This window comes from Hyperoodon ampullatus (genome assembly GCF_949752795.1).
Source record: "Hyperoodon ampullatus genome assembly, chromosome: 6".
NCBI lineage: Eukaryota > Metazoa > Chordata > Mammalia > Artiodactyla > Ziphiidae > Hyperoodon > Hyperoodon ampullatus.
The window spans coordinates 119,822,281-119,846,823 of NC_136919.1; the positions used below are offsets into that span (position 1 = coordinate 119,822,281).

General features: G+C 48.9%; 1 protein-coding gene across 1 annotated transcript in view; it reads left to right on the plus strand.

The window, feature by feature from the left end:
- The window catches only part of PRSS55 (serine protease 55), a gene marked incomplete at both ends in the record, with an annotated part of 32,040 nt that extends 15,494 nt beyond the window's left edge, over window positions 1-16,546 (plus strand). Inside the window, 4 exons of the mRNA XM_079706537.1 lie at window positions 6,266-6,455; window positions 8,134-8,384; window positions 10,026-10,168; window positions 16,244-16,546. Of these exons, the coding sequence (XP_079562663.1) occupies window positions 6,266-6,455; window positions 8,134-8,384; window positions 10,026-10,168; window positions 16,244-16,546 (887 nt within the window). The remainder of the gene's footprint in view (window positions 1-6,265; window positions 6,456-8,133; window positions 8,385-10,025; window positions 10,169-16,243) is intronic.
- Window positions 16,547-24,543: the final 7,997 nt, after the last annotated feature.

Consider the following 24,543-nt stretch of genomic DNA (forward strand, 5'->3'; position numbering starts at 1 on the left):
GGTCTCTAAGTCCCAAGTCATAATCTCCCTACTTTCAACTCCACACAGGACAAGAAACTCCTGATCCTAAGTCTACCATAGACTTTCTTTCCTGAATAGCCCAGGAGATTAAGGCATTTGTAATGGGAAATGGAGCTCCCTGTGTTTGGGTCCCCGTTAAGCACTGAGCTGATGGAATTAAAGCCCATTGTTAGCTAGGTAATATTGTGTACCATGAGAGAAAGTAATAGAAGTTATGCAGAATGTCAGAGTGATGAAGGAGCTTAGGACTCATCTGACCATATCTCCTTCTTCATAGATAGAGAAACCAAGGCCCAGAAACAGGAAGTGATTTCTTGAGGTTGGTTTTCCAACACTGTCCTAAAGCCTTCTTGACCTCCTTGTCAAAGGCCATTGTCTCTTTTTAGTTCTCATGGAGAACTGAGTCCATGTCTATCTTCCAAGGTCTAGCATAGGGGCTAACCTATAGTCGATGCTCCATTAAATGCTTGTGTAAGGATGGGCAGGGAGAAGGGAGAAGGAGGAGGAGAAGAAAGTGTGGGTCCAAAGCTTAGTGACCTGCTTTATCACCAGTAAACATGGTGGTAAGCAGCATTTGAGACCCCAAGCCTAACCATAAGGGGTACTGCAGAACACGAGGCACGGACCTTCTCTGGGCTCCTGAGATGATGTAGGCTTTCCCCTCCTTTTCTGTCTCTTCCTGGATCCATGGAAGAAATTGAGCCACAGACACAAACATACCAGGCCTCCCCCTGAAGCCATATCTTATGCCCCAACTGAAGATACCCACTTGGAAGATCCTCTGGTTTCCATATAGATAGTACAGACCATAGGTGCCCCACTGTCTCCCTGAGAATGAGAAAAGGGAGAAGGAACAGTCTGGAGCAATCAACAGTACTTCTAACAAGAGGGCAGAGTAAGAGGGTCCTGGTGGCATGGGCTAGGGCCTTCCCTCCTCTGGGAACCCAGAACATGGTGGGGCGTGTGGAGGATGGGGCTGAAGCAGCGGCTGAGTACCTGGCAACTGCCTTTGGTGCCCAGTACTTTCCAGGCACAAAGCATGTTCCTGGAGAACTGGTCTACCCTCTGGCTGCATTCTCTCCAGTTAATCTGCACCACTCTCAGCTTCTGCAGGTACATGTTTAAGTTATCTTTTTGTGTGTGTGTGTGGTACGCAGGCCTCTCACTGCTGTGTCCTCTCCCGTTGCGGAGCACAGGCTCCAGACGCGCAGGCTCAGTGGCCATGGCTCACGGGCCTAGCCGCTCCGCGGCATGTGGGATCTTCCCGGACCGGGGCACGAACCTGTGTCCCCTGCATCGGCAGGCGGACTCTCAACCACTGCGCCACCAGGGAAGCCCTAAGTTATCATTTTGATCGGCAAAGTGAGGAAGCTAGAGTGAGAATGAGCACTGCACCAACCACTGAGAGTGACGGGCCCACAAATGATGAGGGAGGAGGCCCTGGAAGGATGCAAATGCTCAGCAAGTCACAGACTCACAGAGTAGGAAGGCCTTAGAGGTGATGTAATGCAACACCCACTCAATCTCCTCTCTAGCATCTCCAATAAGTGGTTCCTTCATTTCTGCTTATATTTCTACTTCCTTTTGGGAAGCTCACTCCCTCTGGAAGCAGCCTACCAAACCCTCACCCCAGCCCCTGCCAGGTGAACCTGGAATGACCTTTCTCCTTGACCCTACCACCTCTTCATAGCCATGCTTTGCTCCTGTGCAGAGGTTCAGAACAGCCCCACTTCTGAATCAGTCTCTTCCAGGCCAATGGAGAAACCAGGAAGACGGCACACCTATAAGTGCCATCTTGTAGGAAGGAAACAACCTTGACCCTAGAGGAGCTTCTGGCCTTCTCCTCATCCCACTCCCACATCCTTGTCTGGCCAGCCTGGTGCCTTGGGAAAGGATCAGAGTAATTGATGACTATGCTTGGTTGGGGAATCACTGTCTCAGAGTTATCTCAGGATGGTGATCTACATGAGCTTCATCCGATGGTAAACAGTTGGGGAGATGCAATTATAAAACAGCCCAGGGGGGCTTCCATGGTGGTGCAGTGGTTGAGAGTCTGCCTGCCGATGCAGGGGACAAGGGTTCGTGCCCCGGTCCGGGAAGATCCCACATGTCGCGGAGTGGCTGGGCCCGTGAGCCATGGCCGCTGAGCCTGCGCGTCCGGAGCCTGTGCTCCGCAACAGGAGAGGCCACAACAGTGAGAGGCCGGCGTACCACAAAAAAAAAAGAAAGAAAAAGAAAGCCGCCAGCATTCAGGGTGTGGGTAACATGTCCAAGGGCGGGAGAGCGCTGAGTCCAAAGGAAGAGCAGAGGGAAAACTCAGAGCTTCCCGGGGCAAGACCGGGGCCAGGTGATGCAGTGTGCTTTGGGACATTTCCCTATGCCAGTAAAGAAAGGCTTAGCCCTTGATCAAGGCCAAGGCCCACGAGGTATTATTCAGAACAGGTAAGGAAAGCTGCACACCAGGCCTCGGCCTACCACTCAGGGTGAACACCTGGATGTTGCTTTCTCCCGATCTTGGAGAAAAAGTAAGTCACACATCCTGGAATTTCTCCTCCCAGAAGGTAGCTGGAGCCACAGCCTTGGTGTAGTAAAGAGGGCCCACCACCCAAATCATATGATCTTGTCTTGAGCTTCACAACAACTTTACTGTGAGCATTATTCTTCCTTTTCTGCAGAGGAGAAAACCGAGGTCGTGAGGCTGGGCAGAGGAGACAAAGCAAGTCTAGAAAATGCCCAGTGGTCACTTTAGGAGCTGAATTAGCACATGATTCACTTCTAACCATTGGGCCTGGCCAGTGGCCAGGAAGGCGTTACTAAGGATGCTTGGGTAGAGTCCACCCAAGTCTGTGCACTAAAAGCATCCAAAAAAAACCCAAATCGTAAGGTCCAGATGCCATGGCTAAGCCACTGACATAAGGGGAAGACTTGGGCCGGGCACTTCCATCTCTGAGTCTGACCTTTCCATCCTTAGAAATGGACAGGGGCCTATCTGGAGATTTGGGGGCCACGTGGAATAAACCCAGAAAGGGGGAGCAGGGATTGTTGCCTGCTGGGCTGAGTATGGAGGGGAGACCAGGGCCTCTGAACCCAGCCTTCGGGTCCGTGCCTGCGGCCCAGATCAGAAGCCTGAGCAGAGAACCTGGCACCTGGCCCGATGGCCATTCAGGCTGCGCAGGCCTCCGGGCCTCCTGGACCACCTCCCTGTTCCCAAGGATCCCAGCCGGCAGCGCCTCGCGCAGGCCTTCTGCGCACATTCACAGGGGACCCCTGACAGAACAGACCCTGTGGAAGAGGAGGCATCTGAGCCTTAAGGAGCACACGGTGTGAGGGGGCCGCAGCAAGTTGCCCACTGAGGACTCGTGAAGCGCAGGCCATGCCCAGGTCGGGAAGGGAAGCTCAGCCAAGGAGGCGTCAAGGATGAGGCCCATCTCAGGAGCAGAACAGCCAGAAGAGAAGCCTGCATGACTCAGACCCGCAGCCCACTGTGACATCACCGGCAGGGCTGGCTGTAACGGGGAGGCCCCGTCAGAGTCATTCCCCTCTGCCCCAGGCCAACAGTCATGCCCAGGGCCATGCTCCTGTGGTCCCTTTTGCTGCTCATGCCCCAGGCCAGGGACGCACATCTGGGTAAGTGGACGCCTGCCCGGGCCTGAGCGGCTCCCCAGGCGGGGCTGGGTGCAACCCTGGCCCAGCTCTCTCCCGTCCATCCCACCAGGGCTGAGCCTGAGGGGCCCAGGGACAGAGCCTGGATGATCCCACAAATCAGCTAATGGGCCACTAAGAGTCTGGTTCACGGGAGCAGTGGCTTCCTGTTCCCCCTACACCCCCCCTGGAAACCACTTCCCTTACCCCTTCTCCTGCCCCAGCCCCAAGTTCAACCTGTCTGACCTTAAGTTTTGGTTTTGAAACCTGAGACTTTATCCTTGAATGAATAGTGGAGCGCTGAGAAGCTCGGGCCCAGAATGAGCTGAGCATCGGTCCTGGGACTCAGATGCTGAGCAGATGCCCAGGACACCCATGTGCATGAGAGGTGGGGTGGAGGTGGGCCGGGGGTGCCTGCTGTGCTCCACGGGCAGCTGCTCGCAGCTCCTGACAGGTTGTTTCTCTCTCTTGGGTGGGGGGTGGTGGTAGCAGGTGGCTGAAGTGGAAAGGAAGCTGTTATGGGTCAGGTACTTTCCCCCGTTAGATGCCCACATTACCCCAGTGGGCTCTCCGCTCTTAGCCCCACACGTGAGTAAGGAACTCCGAGCCTCAGGGAGGTTGAGGATTGGTCCAGAGCCTCGCAGCAGGGAAACGGGAGAGCCGGGAGTGGCCCCAGTGTGACTCCAGGGTCCGCATTTCCCTCCCTGCGCTTGGCCTCATGGAAAGAACGCAGCCCATGTCCCCGGCTTCCCTCATTCCGGCCCGGGCTTGGCTGCACGGAGTGAATGGGGGCTGGTGCGTGGTGTGGGCAGAGAATCGGCAAAGCTGGCCTCTCTGCAAGCAGGTCCAAGTGCCCCCGATGGCTCGCATCTCTGCTTACCGTTCTGGCACTGCCTCCGTCACTGCTTAGGGCTTTGTGTTCCAGCGGTAGTCTATATGTCTACACGGTTCCACGCTGGTGATGTAGGTTGTTCTCAAGACCAAGGAAAGGGGGCCCTTGGTGCAAGGTGACATGAGAAATTCTGACAGCTAACATGGCTTGAAGGTTTACTCTGTGTTGGGCACTTCAACACCCGTTATCTGTTCTGTACATCTGTGCATCTGTTCTGTAGCCTAAGTATTATCTTCTGCCTATTTGGGGAATAAAGAAAGGGATGATAAACAAGAATAAGTCATTTACCTGAAATCATTCAGCAGATAAGCAACAGAGCCAGAATTCAGACTCAGGCTTTGGGACTCCAGAGCATATAATGGTGTCCAGACACATAGTAAGACTATATGTGTTTGCTAAATAAAGGAGGAAGTGCAGACCCAGAAGTCCTGGAAAGAGCCTCTATATGTTACTGACAGCTGAAGGCTATTGACACATATTGATACATTTTCACTCCATTTTCTTTTTTTTAACTAAAAATAACCACCACTGGGTCCCTCCAACACATACTACAAAGTCGTCAAAACCTCTGTTGAATGGGTATTTGGAAAAGTATCCTCTAGAAAGAGAGAGGAGGGGGTCTTGGGCTCTATAGAATCAAGCTCATTGTTTGTTCCAGAACAAGACCACATTCAAGTCAGAAAATACTAAGAGTGTCTCCTCCTCCTTGGGGTGAGGGGTTGGATCTGGACTTGGTCCAGAAGGCAGGTTTCTCTTCCAAACAGGCAGCTGCAGTCTTTGTTCTCAGCCTTCCAGGAAACAGAGCTGCTCTGCCTGGAACAGAATGTTCTAACCTAGAAGAGCTCAGGGCTTCCTGTAGGTTCAGGCCCTCTCTGGGCCACCCTTCTGGTTTCCTGTGTGTATTAGTTTCCTCTTGCTGCTGTAACAAACTACCACAAACCTAGTGGCTTAAACAGCACAAACTTCTTATCCTACAGTTCTGTAGGACAGAACTCCCACATGGGTCTCCCTGGGCTAAGATCAGGGTGTCAGCAGGACTGCGTTCCTATTGGAAGCTCTAGGGAAGAGTCTGCTAACTTGCCTTTTCCAGCTTCTAGAGATCATCCGTATACCTTGGCTTGTGGCCCCTTCCTCCATCTTCAAAGCCAGCAATATTGTATCTCTCAGTGCCTTTCTTCTGCAGTCACACCTCTCTTCTTCTGCTACCCTCTACCACTTTTAAGGACCCGTGTGATTACATTGGGTCCACTCAGATTATCCAGGACAATCTCCCCATTTTAAGGTCAGCTGATTAGCAACCTTACTTCCATCTGCAAAGTCCCCTTTGCCTTGTAAGGTAACATATTCACGAATTCCAGGGCGTGGTCCATTAGGATGTGGACATTTTTTGGCAGCAGAGGCATTATTCTGCCAGTCACTCCAGGTTGGCCCTGGCCAAGTATTTTCCTCTGATTTCTCTCAGATGAGAGCAGAAACAAGCTCGGCAAAGTGACTTGCCTGTCTGGAAAGGAGACAGAGCCAACACTTCCGAACACGTTCCAACAGATGTGAAGCATCTGTTGGCTTACTCATGTTTCTAAGGGTGCTTTACTGAGCCAGCCTCAGTTTCCCCATCTCTAGAATGGGTATAATGATAGCTACTTCTGGGTCTTCTATGGATATTGACTAAGTGTTGCATTGTTTCCCTTCCTTTCTTTTCCATTCTACCAGAATGCGGTGAAAGACCCGTTTTTGAGGGAGGAGCTCAGTATTCCAGAATCATAGGAGGGATGGAGGCTGAGGTGGGTGAGTTTCCATGGCAGGTGAGTATTCAAGCAAGAAATGAACATTTCTGTGGTGGCGCCATCATCAATGAGTGGTGGATTGTCTCGGCGGCTCACTGCTTTCACTCTGAGATCTCGTAAGTACCGAGTCCATCCCCTTGCTTCTGACAGTGTGCTCACCTCCCTGGGGAAGCCCCACACACCCTAGGGAGGAGGAGGCTGTGAACCCAAGGCCGGATCCACTGTGCCCTCTTTGTTGTCACCCAGAACCAGTAACTGCGGCTTCCCTGAGGTCACAAACTGTCCTCTGCAGGGACATCTGTGTCTTGATGGAGCCAAAGGGCTTGGTCTGTCTACCTCTCCTAGGACATTCAAGTCCTTCTAGGAGGAAATCCTCCTAATTCTGGAGGTCTGGGTTCCTGGGCCATCCGACAACCTACTTCCCTCCTCCTTATAGAGTTTTCTCTGCACTCCAGGAGACTGGTGGAAAATAGAGCATTTACTGATTCCTAATCATGTGCCAGCGACCTGCTAAGAAACTATGTGCATTAACTTATTTAATCATACAAACAACCCTGAGGCAGGTAGAATGAATAATCCCCTTTTAACTCATTCCAACTTACAGAAACCCTGAGGCAGGTAAAATGAACATCCTTATTTTATAGAGAAGGAAACTGAGGTCCAATAAGATGAGCTGACTCACCCAAGGTACACACCTAGTAGACAGAAACAGGATTTAAATCCGGTTCCAGCACTTGTGCTTTTCCGCTCCACCACCTCGAGAAAGTTTGAAGATACACAGAAAGATGAACTTTAAAGGGTTAATCAAAAACCTGGGGAAAGTTTCACCCTGGGGTAACCAAGGAAACTTGTTACATCTGCTCCCATGGGATACTTAAGGACTGGCTGTTGGAAAGTTCCTGACCATTCGGCCTGAATTACTACTGAAGAGTCTTTCCACTTCATCAACGGCAGGTCTGGATTAAATTCTGTTCCTGATTCTTGCATAGGCCTTCAGGTGCATGTGTGCAAGAGTTTATTCCTAGGAGAGAAGATATAGAATCATAGGTCTTGTGCATCTTCAAGTTTATTAGAAAATCCAAATGATTTTCCAAAGTGGTTGCACCCATTTAAATTCCCGCCAGCGGTGTATAAGTGTTAAAATCATCACCAATGCTTGCTACTTTTTCAGAATTTTTAATTTTTGCTTTTCTGGTGAAAAGCATGAAATACTATTATAATTGTAGTCTTAATTTGCATTTTTCTTACTACTGCTAAGTTGATATTTGCAAGTTTATTGGTATATTTTCTCTTTTGTAAAGTCTGAGCTTTGACAATTTTTTTTTAATTTGTAGATTCTCTTTATACATTCTGAATGTTAAACTTTGGTCAGTTGTGTATGTTGCAAACAAAAAAATTCTGTTCCTGAGTCTCTAAATTGCTGGTAGACAAATTGATGTGATAATCCCTTCCTATGTGAGGGCTAGTTTGATCTGTGCCAAGTGGTCTTTTATGGGCTCTTTGGGAGCCCAAAGCTAAGTCCTGTCTTTGCCCCGTGAGGCGGGAGTATCTCATTCACATCTCTGGGATGACTCTGGAGCAGCCATGGAGCTATGGTCAGCCACAGTGGCTGTTTCACCCTCCTTCTTTATCTTTTTCAAATGCTCACATCTTCTGAGCAACAGCCCCAGTAGGACAAATCCAAAAGGCCCCTACAGCTATGTGGGATTTAGGGTTTTCAGGCACAGCAGATTCTGTGCACCTTGTGACTTTCCTTCCCCTCCTATTTCTCTGCCTCTGGTTCTCCGCCACCAGGCCAACAGAACTGAGAGTCGTGCTGGGAACGAATAGCTTAAGCAGCCCATCCCTGGAAATAAAGGGGGTCAGAAGCATAATTCTGCACAAGGACTTTCAAAAACTCAACATGGACAATGATATCTCCTTGCTGCTGTTGGACACACCCATCACATTCAGCGAACTGAAAGAACCCATCTGCATGCCCACAGAGCCCGGCCTCTCCAGGTGGCACAAATGCTGGGTGGCAGGATGGGGGCAGACCCAAACTGGTAAGTAACGGCTCAGCATCTCTTGGGAGCACCTGGGGGAGGAGCCACATCACGGGCGTCTGAGGATGGGCCAGTAGACCTAAAGGGGAGGGGAGAGGGTGACAGGAGAGAGGGCTGAGGAAGGAGGGAGGGGAGAGGGGCTCGCATTGGAGCAAATCCCTGCACACCAGGAACGCACAGAGGCCTGAGCTCAGCCTCTTCCAAGTGCGAAGGAAACATCCCCCAAGGCCCCGGGCAGAGATGCCAGGTGTGGGCCATCCCTGGGTGTGGTCCTATCCGGCCATCACATGGCAGTCTCGTTTGTTTCATTGACTATAAACCCTCCAGTTGGCCGGGGGCCGTCTTCTCTGCTGTCTCACATCTCCCTGATTCCCGCATTGATGTTTCCCACCTGGTTCCTACAGGCATTCAAGATGCCTGCCCTGGCCTAGACTTTAGAAGGTCCTGGAGTGTTGCCCAGCCATTCTTAGAAATGAGTCTGTTGTTGTTACTTGTTGTTACATTGTTACTTGGCCAAAATAAGAGGAACCTGACCAGGGGAATAAAGGGATTATGAAAGCCCTGCTGGACTGTTCCCAAAATTGGTAGGGGAGGGACGGGAATAGCACAGCGCTAGCTCAGGCCTGAACAAGACTCCAGGTCCTTAGGGATGCTTTGCAACGACCTGGGGTCTAAGAGATGGTAGGTATTTCAGGAGTTTGGTAACTAGAGGGTAACTGGTGTAACACTGATTCAGGGCTCTGGGCACGACTCAAAATTTAGAAGTGAGGAGAGGCAGATGGGTGCCTGCACGATTAAGAACACTCAGGGTGGGGCTTCCCTGGTGGCGCAGTGGTTGAGAGTCCGCCTGCCGATGCAGGGGACGCAGGTTTGTGCCCCGGTCCGGGAAGATCCCACATGCTGCAGAGTGGCTGGGCCCGTGAGCCATGGCCACTGAGCCTGCACGTCCGGAGTCTGTGCTCCGCAACGGGAGAGGCCACGGCAGTGAGAGGCCCGCGTACTCCAAAAAAAAAAAAAAAAAAAAGAACACTCAGTGCGGAGAAGTCTTTTGAAATCTCCATGTGGTAGGAGTTAATGAGATGGAGAGAAGTCCAAACAAATTCCTGGAAGTTGGCAGTCCAGGAAGGGCCTTGGCAAACCCCCTGTAAAGTCTCTCAACCAACCTAGCTTTGTCTGGGGGACCTGAAAGCTTTTTTCACTGGGAGTGCAAACGCAGTTTCAGCAGCCCTGTGTTAGAGGTGTCACACTCACATAACAGAAAGTAGCGAGAGGCAAATATGCTAAAGAGGCAGGCTTATGCTGAGAATCGATCGAAAGCCAGTTCTAAGAAGTCAAGTCTGTAGCGCTGTTGGAGCGAAGATGGAAGTCTTCTTGGAGACAGGAATATGATTTTGAATGGGAGGGATAATTCAAGTAGGTGGGGACTTGTTTGGAAGAGCCTGGGGTGGTGGAGTGATTTGGAGTAAATTGCATGGGATTATTGGAAGGACATGGAGAGTGAGGGTCTGTGAAAATGTGAAGAAAAGGTGGATGTGTGGCTGGCGGGACACTGGGCTGGCTGGTCTAGGGCACGTCAGCTGCATTATCGGCACTGAGGCTCCTGTCCAGTGACTTTTCTAAAGGGCCTTCTCTATGGGTCAGGTCTCACACAGCCTATGGAGACAGAGCTGATGAAAGTGCCCATGACCATCATGGACTGGGAGAAGTGTTTAAAGGAATTTCCAAGACTTACCAAAAATATGCTGTGTGCTGGATACGAGAATGAGACCTACGATGCTTGCCAGGTAACTTGGATGTATCCCCTCCATCCCCTCTGGCTGCCAATGTAAAGGCATCCTCTCTCCATGGGGAATAGACAATAAGAGTTTGGAAAATGTGTGGGAATCAGGCTTAGATATGGGAATGGAGACATGGATTCAGGAATACTTACTGTCAGGTCTGTGGAATATCAGTGCTTGCCTGGAAGTCAGTATGCAGCAACCCTGCATAAATATTTCTGGTCTTCTCCAGGTAGGCCCCCAAGACTTTTTCCATTTCTGAGACTTCTTTAGAAAACAAAAAGCCAAGGAAGATTTGAGATCCATGCAAGGAATTATTTTACTTTATTAATTTTAGCTACCTTTGTTGAGTGCACTAAACCCTGGGATTCAACATGGTTTCTTGCCTAAAGGAGCCCAGTCTCCTGGGCAGGCAGTTGGGTAAACCATCATAGTGTATTGGATAATGTCTGTGAGTTTCACCGAAGAAAAGTCTGGTAGCTTAGTTTCTCTTTAATAAAAATAACACAAAAATTTAAAAAGAAAAACATTTTTTGATTGATAGTAGAAGAAACAGGGGAAAACCCCGCATAATTTAGCTTCCTCTGGCTCTAAGGATGGGAAGGATACATCTTGGGAAGGATCACGCTGGGGAGCTCACCTAGTCCTACTCATTGGATCTGGTTACTGGTATAAAACTGTAAGTGCAGATGTTAAATGTTCTCCAGAGTGATGAAAAGGCTGTCTCACAGAAGGGCTGTGAGGTAAGAAAGAGTGAACACTAACAGCAATGGCACCAGGTTTAGAAGGAGTCGCCCATGAGGTGGTGAATACCATGAGGACCGCAGAGAGAGACAGAATCAATGTCACATGAGCCCTGTGTTTTCCCCACATTCTGGATAGTTTAAAGCATTACAAAACAAGACAGACGATTGGGACTTCTGGTTCGGGACAAGATGGAGTAGACACATTTCTCTTGATCCCTTCCACTGAATACAGCTAAAAGCACTGGACATTATATTGTGAAACAAAAATAAAGGCTCCAAAATGTGAAGAGAAGATGAAATTGGAAACAAATATCCTAATACTTAAGGAATGACACAGCAGTGAATTCCTTGGGTTTTCTTTTTGCCTCTTATATCCCAGCCTGGATGGTAGTACATAACAGCTCAGCATCTCCTGGGAGCAGCTGGGGGAAAAAATGCCATGGACACAGACAAACTAGCAAAACAAAACAAAACAAGATAGCCTTCCTCTCTTTGGACCAGGGAAAGGGCAGCCTAACAAGGTGGAAACTTTTGAACAATAATCGTTCTATTCCAGCAAAACACCAGGAAAAGCCCCACAGTGCTCCTACCCCAGCAACCAAGGTCGAGCGGACAATCTCACTTCCCCGCCTCCCCCTGCCCAGTATGGTGGTGTCAGAGGAGGCTGAGTGGAAAGCCATGACTTTAAGTACAATCTAGTCATAATGAGCCACGCCCTGTGCCCCTCAATGTCAGTGGAGGCCACCTGAGGAGCTTGGGCTCCCACCCAGGGGTAGCTGCACCCTGCTCCTCCCCTTGGTGTCATAGCTGGCCTGAGTGGCGGCTCAAGACTTCCACCCCAATTCAATGGAAGGGAGTTGGCATCCCCCTTCCCTGACTCCAGCTTCATAAGAGGCCTGTTAAAACAGAAGATTCATATGAGAACCCAAGTCTCATAACCTATTACTCAAGACAGGATCCGTAATAGGTAGAATAGAGGGTTTCACTAATATACATGGATTCCATTTATTAATACACATAGTATAAGGAAAAATAAAGCTAAAAATCTGAGTAAAGAATTTTTTTTAAAAAATTGAGAACCATTAATTCCTAGAATAAATTCAATTAAAACAAAATGGATCATGCACTTAAATGTAAAACTACAAAACTTTCTTAGAAAAAAAACTAGAAAGTCTTTGGGACATAGAGTAACACCAAAACCACAACTCATAAAAGGAAAAATTGATCAAATGGACCTCATCAAAATTAAAAACTTTTCCTTTATGAAAGACCATATTAAGAGGATGAAAAGACAAGCTACTGATTGGGAGATAATATCCAACAAAGAAACTATACCTAGACTATATAAAGAACTCTTGCAGTCAACTGTAGAAAAATGTACTATCCAACTCAAAAATGGGCAAAAGACAAGAACAGACATTTGGCTGAAGAGGATATACAGATGGCAAATAAGAAAATGAAACGATGTTCAACATCATTAGCCGTCAAGCAAATGCAAATTAAAACCACAATCAGGTATCACTACACACCTCAGAATGGCTAAAATAAAAAATAGTAACAACACCAAATGCTGATAAGAATGTAGAGAAACTGGATCACTCGTATATTGCATGGGGGAGTTTAAAATAGTCTAATCACTCTGGAAAACAATTTTGTAGTTTCTTTAAAAACTGAACGTGCTCTTGCCATATAACCCAGCAAATGCCATTCTTGGGCGTTTATTCCAGAGAAATGAAGGCTTGTGTTCACACAAAAACCTGTACAGGAGTGTTTATAGCAGATTTACTCATAATAGACCAAAATTGGAAACAAATGTCCTATAAGATGTGGATAATTAAATACACTGATAATTAAATACACTGCATCTATTCCATGCAATACCACTCAGCTGTTACAAGAAGCAAACTATTGGTTCATGCAACCACGTAATGTGTCCAGAGACTCATGCTATGTGCAACAAGCTGACCCCCAAAGGTCCCACACTGTGTGATTCCATTTATATATCATTCTTTATTAAAAAATTTTTATTGGAGTATAGTTGATTTATAATGTTGTTAGTTTCTGCTGTACAGCAAAGTGAATCAGTTATATATATATATCTCTCCACTCTTTTTTAGATTCTTTTCCCATATAGGTCATTACAGAGTATTGAGTAGAGTTCCCTGTGCTATACAGTAGGTTCTTATTAGTTATCTATTTTATATGCAGCAATGTGTATGTGTCAATCCCAATCTCCCAATGTATCCCTCCCTACCGCCCCGCTTCCCCCCCGGGTAACCATAAGTTTGTTTTCTACATCTGTGACTCTATTTCTGTTTTGTACCATTTGTACCATTTTTTTAGATTCCACATATAATCGATATATGATATTTGTCTTTCTCTGTCTGACTTACTTCACTCAGTATGACAATCTCTAGATCCATCCATGTTGCTGCAAATGACATTATTTTGTTATTTTTTATGGCTGAGTAATATTCCACTGTATATACGTACCACATCTTTATCCACTCCTCTGTCAATGGACATTTACATAACACTCTTGAAATGACAAAATTATAGAAAGGGAGAAGAGCTTAGTGGTTGCCAGGGCTTAAGGAGGGTTTAGGGGTAGAAGGAAGTGGACAGAGCATTAAAAGGGCAACATGAGGGACCCTTGTGATGATGGACATGTTCTGTGTATTGACTGCATCAATGTTAATACCCCAATTGTGCTATTGTACTATATGTAGTTCTACAAGATGGTATCATTGGGGGAAACGTGTAAAGGGTACATGGGATCTCTCTGTATTATTTCTTTCAACTGCACATGAATCTACAGTTATATCAAACTTAAAAAACAAAGAGGAGACAAAGCTTCCCAATAGCAATGGTTAAATGAAGATCTCAGATCCTAGCCATGCCACAGACATAGGGAGTAGCCAATTCATACTGGCGCAGGAGTCAAAGGGCTCCAATATCAATTGAAAAGGGGAAAACAACATTTAATAGTATGATTGGAAAGAGAGAGCATTCCAGGGAGAATTGGGGAAAATCACGGAGGCTTGAAAAAGTAGCTTGTGTTCAGGGAACTTTCAATATCTCAGAAGCCAGTGATAACAAGGGTTGAGTGTGGACAGGTAAGCAGAGCAGGTCACTAGGGCAGGGTTGCCCCGCGTGGGAGACTAGATCCCAGGCTGCTCACCCTCATCAGTATTCACACCTATCCTTTCAGTCTTTTTCATTCATCACCATCCCATATTCAAATGGTCAAAACCAACTGCAGCAACACTTGAAACAATCAAGTGTCATCTTTGATGACATTTTCTGTCCCCTTTGCTTCAGTGGCTGGATCTACCATCTGGAGTCTAGGATTTTTGCTCCAATCCCTCCCCTCTCAAAATGTAGTTTAATGAAAGCCTCTAAAATTAATCATCTATTACTTGAGTGCTATAAATAAATGTGCTGTTATCGTTTTAAGCCTTTTTTAAGAAAAAAAATTGTGAAGTGAAAAGCTTTGCTCTCTGTTTAGAAAGCTTTCTATTGCTGAGAATAAGCTGACAGTGATCCAGGCAAGGAAAGTTTTCTGAAATTATATAATATTATCATCACTTAAATCCAGGTAAGCCAGGCAGAAAGTCCCCTAGGGTTTAAAAATAATTGCCTTTAAAAATAAAATCACACTTTTATACTTAGCAAACTTGAATAAAACACATAATCACATAATGAAGGGAAATTATAATTTTATGATGGAAACATTTAAATATGTTCAAAGTAATAGCAATAAGATTATGCTGTACTTAAAATACAAATTAAAATCAAATCAATTGAATTTTGTGGTTTACTTTTTCCAGCGCTTTTCCTCTGTAATCCTCTAAGGTTACACTATGAAAAAACAAAAATCAGTTCCCCCCACTCACTCTTCCTGTCAAATTCTTATTCATCCTTCAAACAAAACGCTTTGAAGGCTATCCTGGCAGACCTTTCCTTCGACAGAGTCAATTCCTCCCCGCCCTGTACTGCTTCCATATCTTCTTCCCACTTCTCCTGTTTCATCAAATGCAGCTGATCCTGTTTGTTTGCATTGTTGTCTCCCTCCCTAGACCATAAGGTCTTGTATCCCAAGTGCCTAACAGTTAGTTTTTCCTCCTTGAAGATGTGTTCAGGGGAAGTGAGCAGATCTCTTCTGACTTTCCATTTTCTAATTATAAAATGAGACTCAAAATACCTACCTCACAGAGATGTGGGATGAAGGCGTGGTTGAGAAAGAAAGGTCAGGTGACCAACGCTGGGCCTCGTACATCATGTCCAGGCAGTGTTGATCCTCCTCCTTCCCCTTAGATCCCATTCCCGGTCCTGTTGATGACCGTAGAAAAGGAGGCCATCTCTCCGCTGAGAAAGAAAGGCCGCTTGAACAATTGTAGCTCCCCAGAGGGAAAGGACATGTGCTTTGGCATCAGGAAGACCTGGTTCCAACTTTGGCCCCAAAACACCATGTAACCCTGAGGAAGCCCTTCATCCTCCTTCAGCTTCATCTTCCCTGTATTAAAATGGACAAAAGGAAGCCATATATGTGTGTGGGACACGGTGGGGACTTGGTACATACTTTCTATATAAATAGATAATCATCTGAGTCATAGACCCATGTGATTCCACCCTGGAGGGGTCACATAGTCAGAAAAGCTTAGCTCACTTGCCCCCTGCAAACACCCACAGCAAAGAAAAAGAGACATCCTTCTCCCTCACGCCTCCAGAAGAACATCAAAGGAGACCCAGCTCAGGGCTTCCCTGGTGGCGCAGTGGTTGAGAGTCTGCCTGCCGATGCAGGGGACACAGGTTCGTGCCCCGGTCCGGGAGGATCCCACATGCTGCGGAGCAGCTGGGCCCGTGAGCCATGGCCGCTGAGCCTGTGCGTCCGGAGCCTGTGCTCCGCAACGGGAGAGTCAAAGGAGACCCAGTTCACATGCACAGGCCTAACAGCACCCCTCTCATCCTCTTTTCATTCCTTCCCTTTACAGCTCTGTCCAGAGCTTCTGATTTAAGACCCGCAAATCTGGTCCCCACTCTTCCTCAGCCTGGGCAACAGGTCCTCCATGTTCCAGTTCCCTCTCTGTGTGCCGTGCATGGAGCGTGTGCATGCCCACACCCTACATACCACGATTCCTGGAGCCAGGCTGAGTGCTGCACATGCCCCGCGTGCAGCCACGATAGGGTGGGTGTTGATCTGCAATGATGTGATTCCCCTGGGCGGCCTGGAGTCGGGAGGTCCATGAACCCTCTTCCGTGAGTGAGCTGTGCTGTGCCTCAGATGGACAGTTTCAGATGGGACTCGCTGCTGATCTGTGTTCTCTGTCCACAGGGTGACAGCGGGGGGCCTCTCGTCTGTACCACGGAAGCTGGCAAAAAGTGGTACCAGGTGGGCATCATCAGCTGGGGAAAGGGTTGTGGACGGAAGAACATTCCAGGAATATACACCTTGTTAGAAAACTACCACTCCTGGATCAAGAAGGTGACTGAGTTAGAGGGAAGGCCCTTTAGTGCTGAGAAAACGACAGCCTCTCCCAGACAAAAATCAAAGAGCTCTCAGGCTTCGGAATTCCCGGAGCCAGGCAGCCCCAGATTCTGGCTGCTGCTCTGCCTTCTGCCCTGCATGGTGTTTTAAGCTAGTTTTCTACAAATAATAACATAGATGCTATTCTTTTTTTTTTAATTTATTTATGGATTTTGGCGGTGTTGGGTCTTCGCCTCTGTGCGAGGGCTTTCTCTAGTTGTGGCAAGCGGGGGCCACTCTTCATCGCGGTGCACGGGCCTCTCACTATCGCGGCCTCCCTTGTTGTGGAGCACAAGCTCCAGACGCGCAGGCTCAGTAGTTGTGGCTCACGGGCCTAGTTGCTCCGCAGCATGTGGGATCCTCCTGGACCAGGGCTCGAACCCGTGTCCCCTACATTAGCAGGCAGACTCTCAACCACTGCACCACCAGGGAAGCCCAGATGCTATCCTTTAACCAAGGAGAGTGTGTGAGAATGAGCCACCAGCACAGTGACTGACTACAGATTAGAGGTAAGGGCTAGGAACTGAGGCTGCTAACAGAGAGTAGAATCAGAAGTCAGGTAGGCTGGAGCCATGGTTCGGGGACTGGGCTTTGGGTCCCTGCAATAGTCATGACTCTCTCCATTGCAGGTGAGTTACCAAGCTCAAACCATTTAAAGCCAAAAAGCGTTGTTTATAGAGGTACATAACCGAAAAACAAAACAAAACAAGAAACAGGAGTGGTGTGTTGATGGCCTTCAGGCATGGCTGAATCCAGGAGCTCAGTAGATGTTAACACGGATCACTTCTCAAAACGAGCTTCCAAGCAGTGGCTATAATGACCACTGGTACCTTTAGTTTGCATCCTACCAGCTTAGTAGCTCCAACAGAGAGAGCCTTGTTCTTGATAATTCCAGCAAAAGCCTGTGGTCTTGCTCTCTTGACACACAGGCCCACAGCCCATTGCTGCTCCAGTCACTGTGGCCAACAGTGGCACATTTCTAGGCTAGGCCCGAGTCACATGCCCATGCCAGGAACCAGCAAAGGACCAGCCGTCCAGAACCATGTGCCCTGATTGTGGGTGCAGGTGATGCATCCACACAAAAATCAGGATGCTGGGAACAGATAAAAGGGTCTGGCTACTGGAGATGCCATTTGATGGTGGACATTCTGATTGACTGACCTCCTGGACAGCCAAATCCCAGGCTCTCAGGAGCTCCCGAAGAAACGAAGAAATGACGTCCAGAGACTGGTGCTTTAAGACCATTGGAAGAGCAGGGTTAGAGTGGGAAAAGGGAGAACTAGGAAGTGTTTTCTCTCACAGTCTCTTTCTGAAGAAGGATCATCACTGCTGTAGGTCATGGAAGAGCCCAAGCTTTGCGTTTCCTCAGTTGCCACTGCATCTTGAGTGGGAGCCCAGGGAATCCAATAAGGACCAAAACCAGAGGGATGAGGCACATGGCAGCCCCGAGTCGTTCAGTGCTTGAGTCGTCTTGAGAGCTCACAGTGTTGACTGCCAGGGGGGATGCAGCTCCCCTCCTCAAGGAGCTTCCTGGCAAATGGTGATGCAGCTACACCCAACGCTTCCACTTGAGTGCTAGAGGGTGTGGGGAATCCTGCAGAGTGCAGGGGGCCATCACCAGGAGCTGGCAGGACCCGGAAGCCTCCTCAGACGGGCTGAACCACGGAGGAGGATCGGCTGAAGGGAAAAGCGAGGTCTTTCCAAGCGTGGAAAGAGAGCAAATGAACGGCAAGCGGGAGATGAGTGACGTCAGCTTGGCTCGAGAATAACCTACAGTGAGAACTGGTAACGAGATGAGGGCAGGGAGAAAAGGGAGCAGACCCTTCTCCAAAGAGGGGGCTCCCAAGACAGAGAATGAAAGTAAGATGATTAAAATGGGGGGCTGGGGGGCTTCCCTGGTGGCGCAGTGGTTGAGAGTCCGCCTGCCGATGCAGGGGACACGGGGTCGTGCCCCGGTCCGGGAAGATCCCACATGCCACGGAGCGGCTGGGCCCGTGAGCCATGGCCGCTGAGCCTGCGCGTCTGGAGCCTGTGCTCCTCAACGGGAGAGGCCCGCGTACCGCCAAAAAAAAAAAAAAAAAAAAAAGGGGGGGGTGGGTGGGGCTGAGGAAAAATTAAGGTTGCTCAAGAGAGAGGTGAAAATAAGTTGTCTCAGAATAAACGTAAGCCTGGGCACTTTGTTAGTGTTAACGTGGGGAGCTAACATAAAATACCATTTCAAGGATACCTGGGGGAGTGCAATGGTTACTTTTATGTGTTAACTTGGAGGGTGGTTTTGGATGAGATTCACATTTAAATGGGTGAACTTTGAACAAGCAGATTGTCCTCCATAATGTGGGTGGGCCTCATCCAATTAGCTGAAGTCCTGAATAGAACAAAAAGCCCAGCCTCCTCAAGCAAGAGGGCGTGTCTCCAGCAGACTGTGCATTTCGTCCACACTTCTGCCTCTCCTGACTCTCCACCTGCACCTCAGCTCTCCTGGGTGTGGTGCCTGCCAGCCCACACTGCAGATCTGACCTTGCCGATCTCCCTAATCACATGATCCAATTCCTCATAACAAATACACCCACACAGACACATACCCACACACACTGCCTTACACCTTTCTCTGGAGCACTCTGACTAATACAGATTTTAGGACCAAGAGTGGTTCTAGAGAAACAAAATCTTAAAGATGGATTTTCTGAATTGGTGCTGTGATTTCTAGAATTAGCTCTCTAGTCAGATTAGATTGAAAGACACTAATGACTCTATTTCCAGTAGTAAAAAGAGCACTGACAGTCCATGAAGTGACGGGGCAAGAGAGATAAGCAAAGTATCACCACTGGAAATTCCTAATCCAACACTCGTAAGAAGCTAGGATCTGGGTGACCATGTGTATGATACTTTCAAACATTTTTTTTGAAACTGATGAGTATGATGAGATTGGCTGGTTGTTTCTAATGTTACTGGACAAAGGGGGAAAGAAAAGGATGAGCTCAGGGATTCGAATTCCTAGCTCAAGGGCCCCGTAAATGACCTGGAAGCTTCTATGTCTACCCTGAAGGAGACCCTTACCCGCTGTAGCCACAGGGCTGGGATTGCAGAAAATCAGACCCGCAATCTCCCCCTGTGACTGGCTGAATTACAATGCGAGTTGAACTCCCAGCCTCCCAGGGTGTCTCCTGCTAAACCCAGGCCACGAACTGGGAAGGAATGGGATCCTGCAAGTTGGAATGGGGGTGTGTGGGAAGACCCTGATGGAGCTGGGGAACTTGAACCCTAAATTCTGATGCATCTCCTCTGCCAGTGGCAGCTGTCTCTCTGTCCCCAGGAGAAGTGGCCTCTCCACCCCCGCCCGTCCCAGGGTATTAACCCTGCGTTACCTGCGGAAAGGGTAATGACCGCCCCTGAGGCAGCTGACAAGCAAGACTGCTGGTTCTCCCCAGTGTCAACCCCACCACCGCTCTTGGCTTCTAGACCTCTGAGCAGACTCAAGTCCCAGCAGCCCCTAAAGTGAGGTACAAAGCGTGACCCGTGAGGAGATGCACTACCCTCTGCGTTTTCTAACTCCTGCAGATAGAAACCCGGGCCACACATGTGGGGATGGGTATTAAGGCTGTGGGATAAATCATGGAAGGAACGTAAAGTTGGATCAGGTGGCATTTATTGCCACGGGCTCACTAAGCAGGGATTCTGCATCTAACTTTGCATCTTGGGGAGGAAGAAAGGGCTCTAACAGTTTGCTTCACTGCTTGGCTGAAATATGGCCAAAAGGAGACCCACAGTGAGTGAATTAGAATTGCGAGACCTGCTTTGGTTTAATGTAAAAAAAGGGATTCCATGACTTAGGGAGACGGGAATGTTCGAGTGAGTTTGTCATATGAAACCTACTCACTTCCCCACCCTGGGAAGGTCCAGAAGACATGCCTTTCACCACGACCGTGAGAGATAAACTTGAGAGGGAAGCCCTGGCATCCCTGGCTCTTCTCTGTGGGCCAGACTTCACAGAGGGAACTGCAGTCATGGAATTGGGAAACGTAACCACAATGAGAGTGATTGGATCCGGGGTGGCAGGGACCAGAGGCGTCACTCAAGCCCCGAAGGCAGGGAGGGAAGGGTCCCTGTGACGGACAGCAGGGTCAATGCCGCAATCAGAAGGGCCTGAGTCCTGCAGACCGATGGCTGGCTAGTTCGTCATGGGGTTCCTAGAAGTGAAATAGACAGGAAGCCTACTAATTCTTACTTGTTCTGTGTAAGCAGAAAATAGGTCAAGTGAAAAGAGTCTAACTTGAATGATAAAAACAAGAGTCACGGCTTGTTAATTCTCAGACTTGAGCCACTTTATAGACTCAGAACCCCTTGAATGAAGGACCCTGGTACACTATGGAATATTTATACTGTTAATCATTCTCCCAGCCTTCCCCAAAAGGACCCACAGGCTTTTGCCAACTGTGCACTGGGGAAGAGGAAATAATAAGACCTTTTAGGGACTACTGGACGCTGACTCTGAACTCACTGGTTCCCTTCTCTGTGGAGTAAGAGATATTATGATGGGAAAGACCAAGTGGAAGCAACTAGAACTGCCCCTACCTAGGAAAATAGTCAACCACAGAAGCAGCCCTGCATTCCTGGAGGGATTGCAGAGATTAGTGCAATCATCAAGTACTTAAAAAACCCAAGGGTGGTGATTCCCACCACATCCCCAATTCAGCTCTCCCATCTGGCCTCGGCAGAAGACAGACGGGTCTTTGAGAATGACAGAGGATTACTGTAAGCGTGCCAAGGTGGCGACTCCAATTCCAGCTGCTGTATCAGATGTGATTTCATTGCTTGAGTAAAGTGACACATCTCTTCCAGTATCTGCTATGCAGCTCTTGATCTGAAAGAATGCCTTTTTCGGCATTCCTGTCCGTGAGAGCCACCAGAAGCAGTTTGTCCTCTGCTGACCAGGCCAGCATTACACCTTTACTATCCCAGCTCAGGTGGATATCAACTCTCCAGGCCTATGTCACAGTTTAGCTCACAGGGATCTTGATCACAAGACCCCACTCACTTGCACACGATAGCGCACTGGTGCATGACACTTATGACGTAATGCTGACTGGACCTAGTGAGCAAGAAGTAGCACCTGCTCTAGACTTATTGGTAAGACATTTACATGCCTGGGGGTGGGAAATAAACCCAACAAATGTCAGGGGTCTTCTACCTCGGTGAAATTTCTAGGGGTCCAGTGGTGTGGGGCATGGTGAGTTTTTTCTTCTAACCCTGGCAGCAACTTCCTTTTGGCCGCGAGGGGGGAAAGGGAGAGAGTGACAGCAGATGAGAAGCCAGGGAAGGAGGCGAGGCGAGCGGCAGCCAGGCAGCGGCGGCGATGGAGTCGATGGCGAGGGGTAGGTGGGGACGTGTCCGTGTTTCCTGCCTCTCTGCCACCCGTCATCCTCGCCCGGAGCGGAAATCAATATTCCCCTCTCTTGTTCTCTCCCCGAATGTTCTGAGTTTAGAAAAGAAAGAGCAAACCCTGACAAATGCATATTGTTTTCCAAATATAAATGCCGCACCGCTTCCGCCCCCGCGCAGATGTCACCCCTCTCTTCCCGGCTGCCCGCGTGCCGGTGTCGCCGGCCTGGGCGCTCTGCCACGACCGCTGTGGGCGCAGATGGAGCCCATGAAGTGGACTGCTGACCGCCAGTCGAGGTCACCTGGTTTCCTAAGAAGCAGATTCTGGGCAATTTCTGCCAGGAGGAGCATTTGCAGCTCAAAGCTCTGCGGGCATCCTTCCCCCATCCCCCGCCCCCCCAACACAGCTCGCTTGTTTGGAAAGTAACTGTGAAACCTTTTAACCCTCCTGTTGCAAAGCACCTTCTCGCCCATCCCTTTTGCCTGTAGAGGTAGCAGGACAGAGAGGACCATGCCCACTGCTCAGATGAGGCAGCCGAGGCTCAGAGAAGGGAAGGCGTTCACTCGGCCGAACAGTGCCAAGAACGGGGGTGGGGGCAGGGGGTGATGCCGGAAGCTCAGCTTCTCTGTGCGCTGGTGCTGAATCAAGTCTCGGAGACAGAGTTTTGGGTGAAGTAGAAAAGAATAGCTTTATTACTTTGCCAGGCAAAAGGGGACACAGTGGGCTCCTGCATCGAAAAACTATGCGTCCCCACACAGGAGGATGTGATGAGTTTTTAACAGTACTTCAAGGGCGGGGTTGCTGACAAGATGAGGGTGTGTGCAGGGTCTCAGCTGGTCCGGCTCCTAATCTTGATGGGCTTCTCTGGTCCCTTTAATCTCGCCTCAGGTGGTTCCTTGGCTGTCCCTCCCTTGATGAGCAACTGTTCGAATCTGCCCTTTGGAACTCAGGGAAGGTCATGGAGGCTGGAGTCTTGCTTACAAGAAACAGGGGACAAAAAGAGGCCTCCGTGCCCAGGCCCCACTCGGTTTCAGGGATAGACATGTTGGAGCCCCCAGGGCACCCCAGGAGCCCAAGTGGCCTGGGTTCTAATTCCACTGCTCCCTTGCTGCTGAAGTCCAGAATGTCTCAGATTCCCTGGCCTCCAGGCTCCCAGAGGAGCAGGCAGAATACACACCATGCAACCCTCCTTGTTAATAAAGGCTGCCATGTGCATAATGCTTCCTAAACGTCAACCGCCCTTGTAAATACTCTTATACATATTAAGATCTTGTTGCTGAAATCTCGGCTTCTGTACACCAATGCCAAATAGAAACACGGAGACAGAATTTAGGAGGAAAGCAGAAGAATAGCTTTATTTCTTTGCCAGGCAAAGAGGGAACACAGCAGGCTAGCACCTCCAAAAACTGTGCCCCCCTTGGAGAGGGTAGCAAGAAGCTTTATAGTAATGGTTCAAAGAAGACGTGATCAGCTTGTGGACATTTTTCTGATTGGTCAGTGGTGAGATAAGTGGGAGCTAACATCATCAACCTTCTGGTTCCAGCTGGTCTGGGGTCTACATGCCTGTGGGAAGCATACCATCGTTAATTGTTAACTTTTCCTACCTGGAGGGGGTAACTGCAAAACAGCTCAAAGATATTGTTGTGTCCCTTGATGGGGAACCAGGACCCTGCCCCAAGGTGGCACTATTGTTTCTCTTGAGTGTCCCTCCCTTGTCTCCCATCCCTTCCCTCCCTAATTAACAACTGCTTGAATCTGCCCACTGGAACTCAGGGAAGGTCATGGAGGCTGAATGAAGCCTATGTCCTGTAATCAAAGAAACGGGGCACACAGAAAGGCTTTGTGCCCAGGAGCCCCACGGGGCCCTGCTCAGTGTCAATCCCCCTCAATCCTCAGAGTAACCCTATGAAATAGGTACTACGACTGGGCCTTGTTTACAGACTGAGGAAACCAAGGCCCAAGGTCACAGGGCTCTGAGGAGGTGGGGTTGTATTCACACCCAACCAGTCTGGTCTAGCTGGAGGTGGACTGAGCCCTTGGGCCACCCTGCCTCTGGACACTGTCCAAGGCAAGGACACTGACCCGCAGGTCTGATACCTGGGTTCAGGTATCACTCACTCTTTGAGGAATTTGGTCACACTGGTTCAAACTCTGTGTCCTCCTTGGTCAAAGGAATCTCTAGAGAAAGTTACAGAGTAAAACCCCCTGATTTCTCGTGTGTACACATGTAGCCAGAGCACCTCAGCTCTTTATCCTGGATCCTGGAAGAGCAGTGGAACAGGGGAGGAGGCTCCTCCTTCCCCTCTAGACTGAGGTTCTTCCACGGGGAACACGGAAGCCATCAGTCAACAAGCCACTCAGTCAACACACATTTATTAAGCACCTACAGTGCCCCTAGGTCCGGGCCTATCACTATGATCAGGTAGGCATGGTGAATGTCTCTCTGGAGCTTGCACTGTGGTAGGGAAGCCAGCATCGGACAGGAAATGACAGAATGACAAATCTCACTGAAGGGAAGCCCAGTGTTCAATGTTGCTAACATTCTACAATTCCTGTAGCACTCCAGAAGTCTCTGTGCTTTAAGCTGTTTGCAGTCTGCAGTCATCTCTTAGAGCACGGTTAACGATGGAAATGGTTAGCTTGGCTTGCTGGGGGGAGCAGGGTAATGGGGACATAGCAAACCTGTGGACAGTGAGAGGACTAAGTAATCTACGTAAGAAAGGGCATG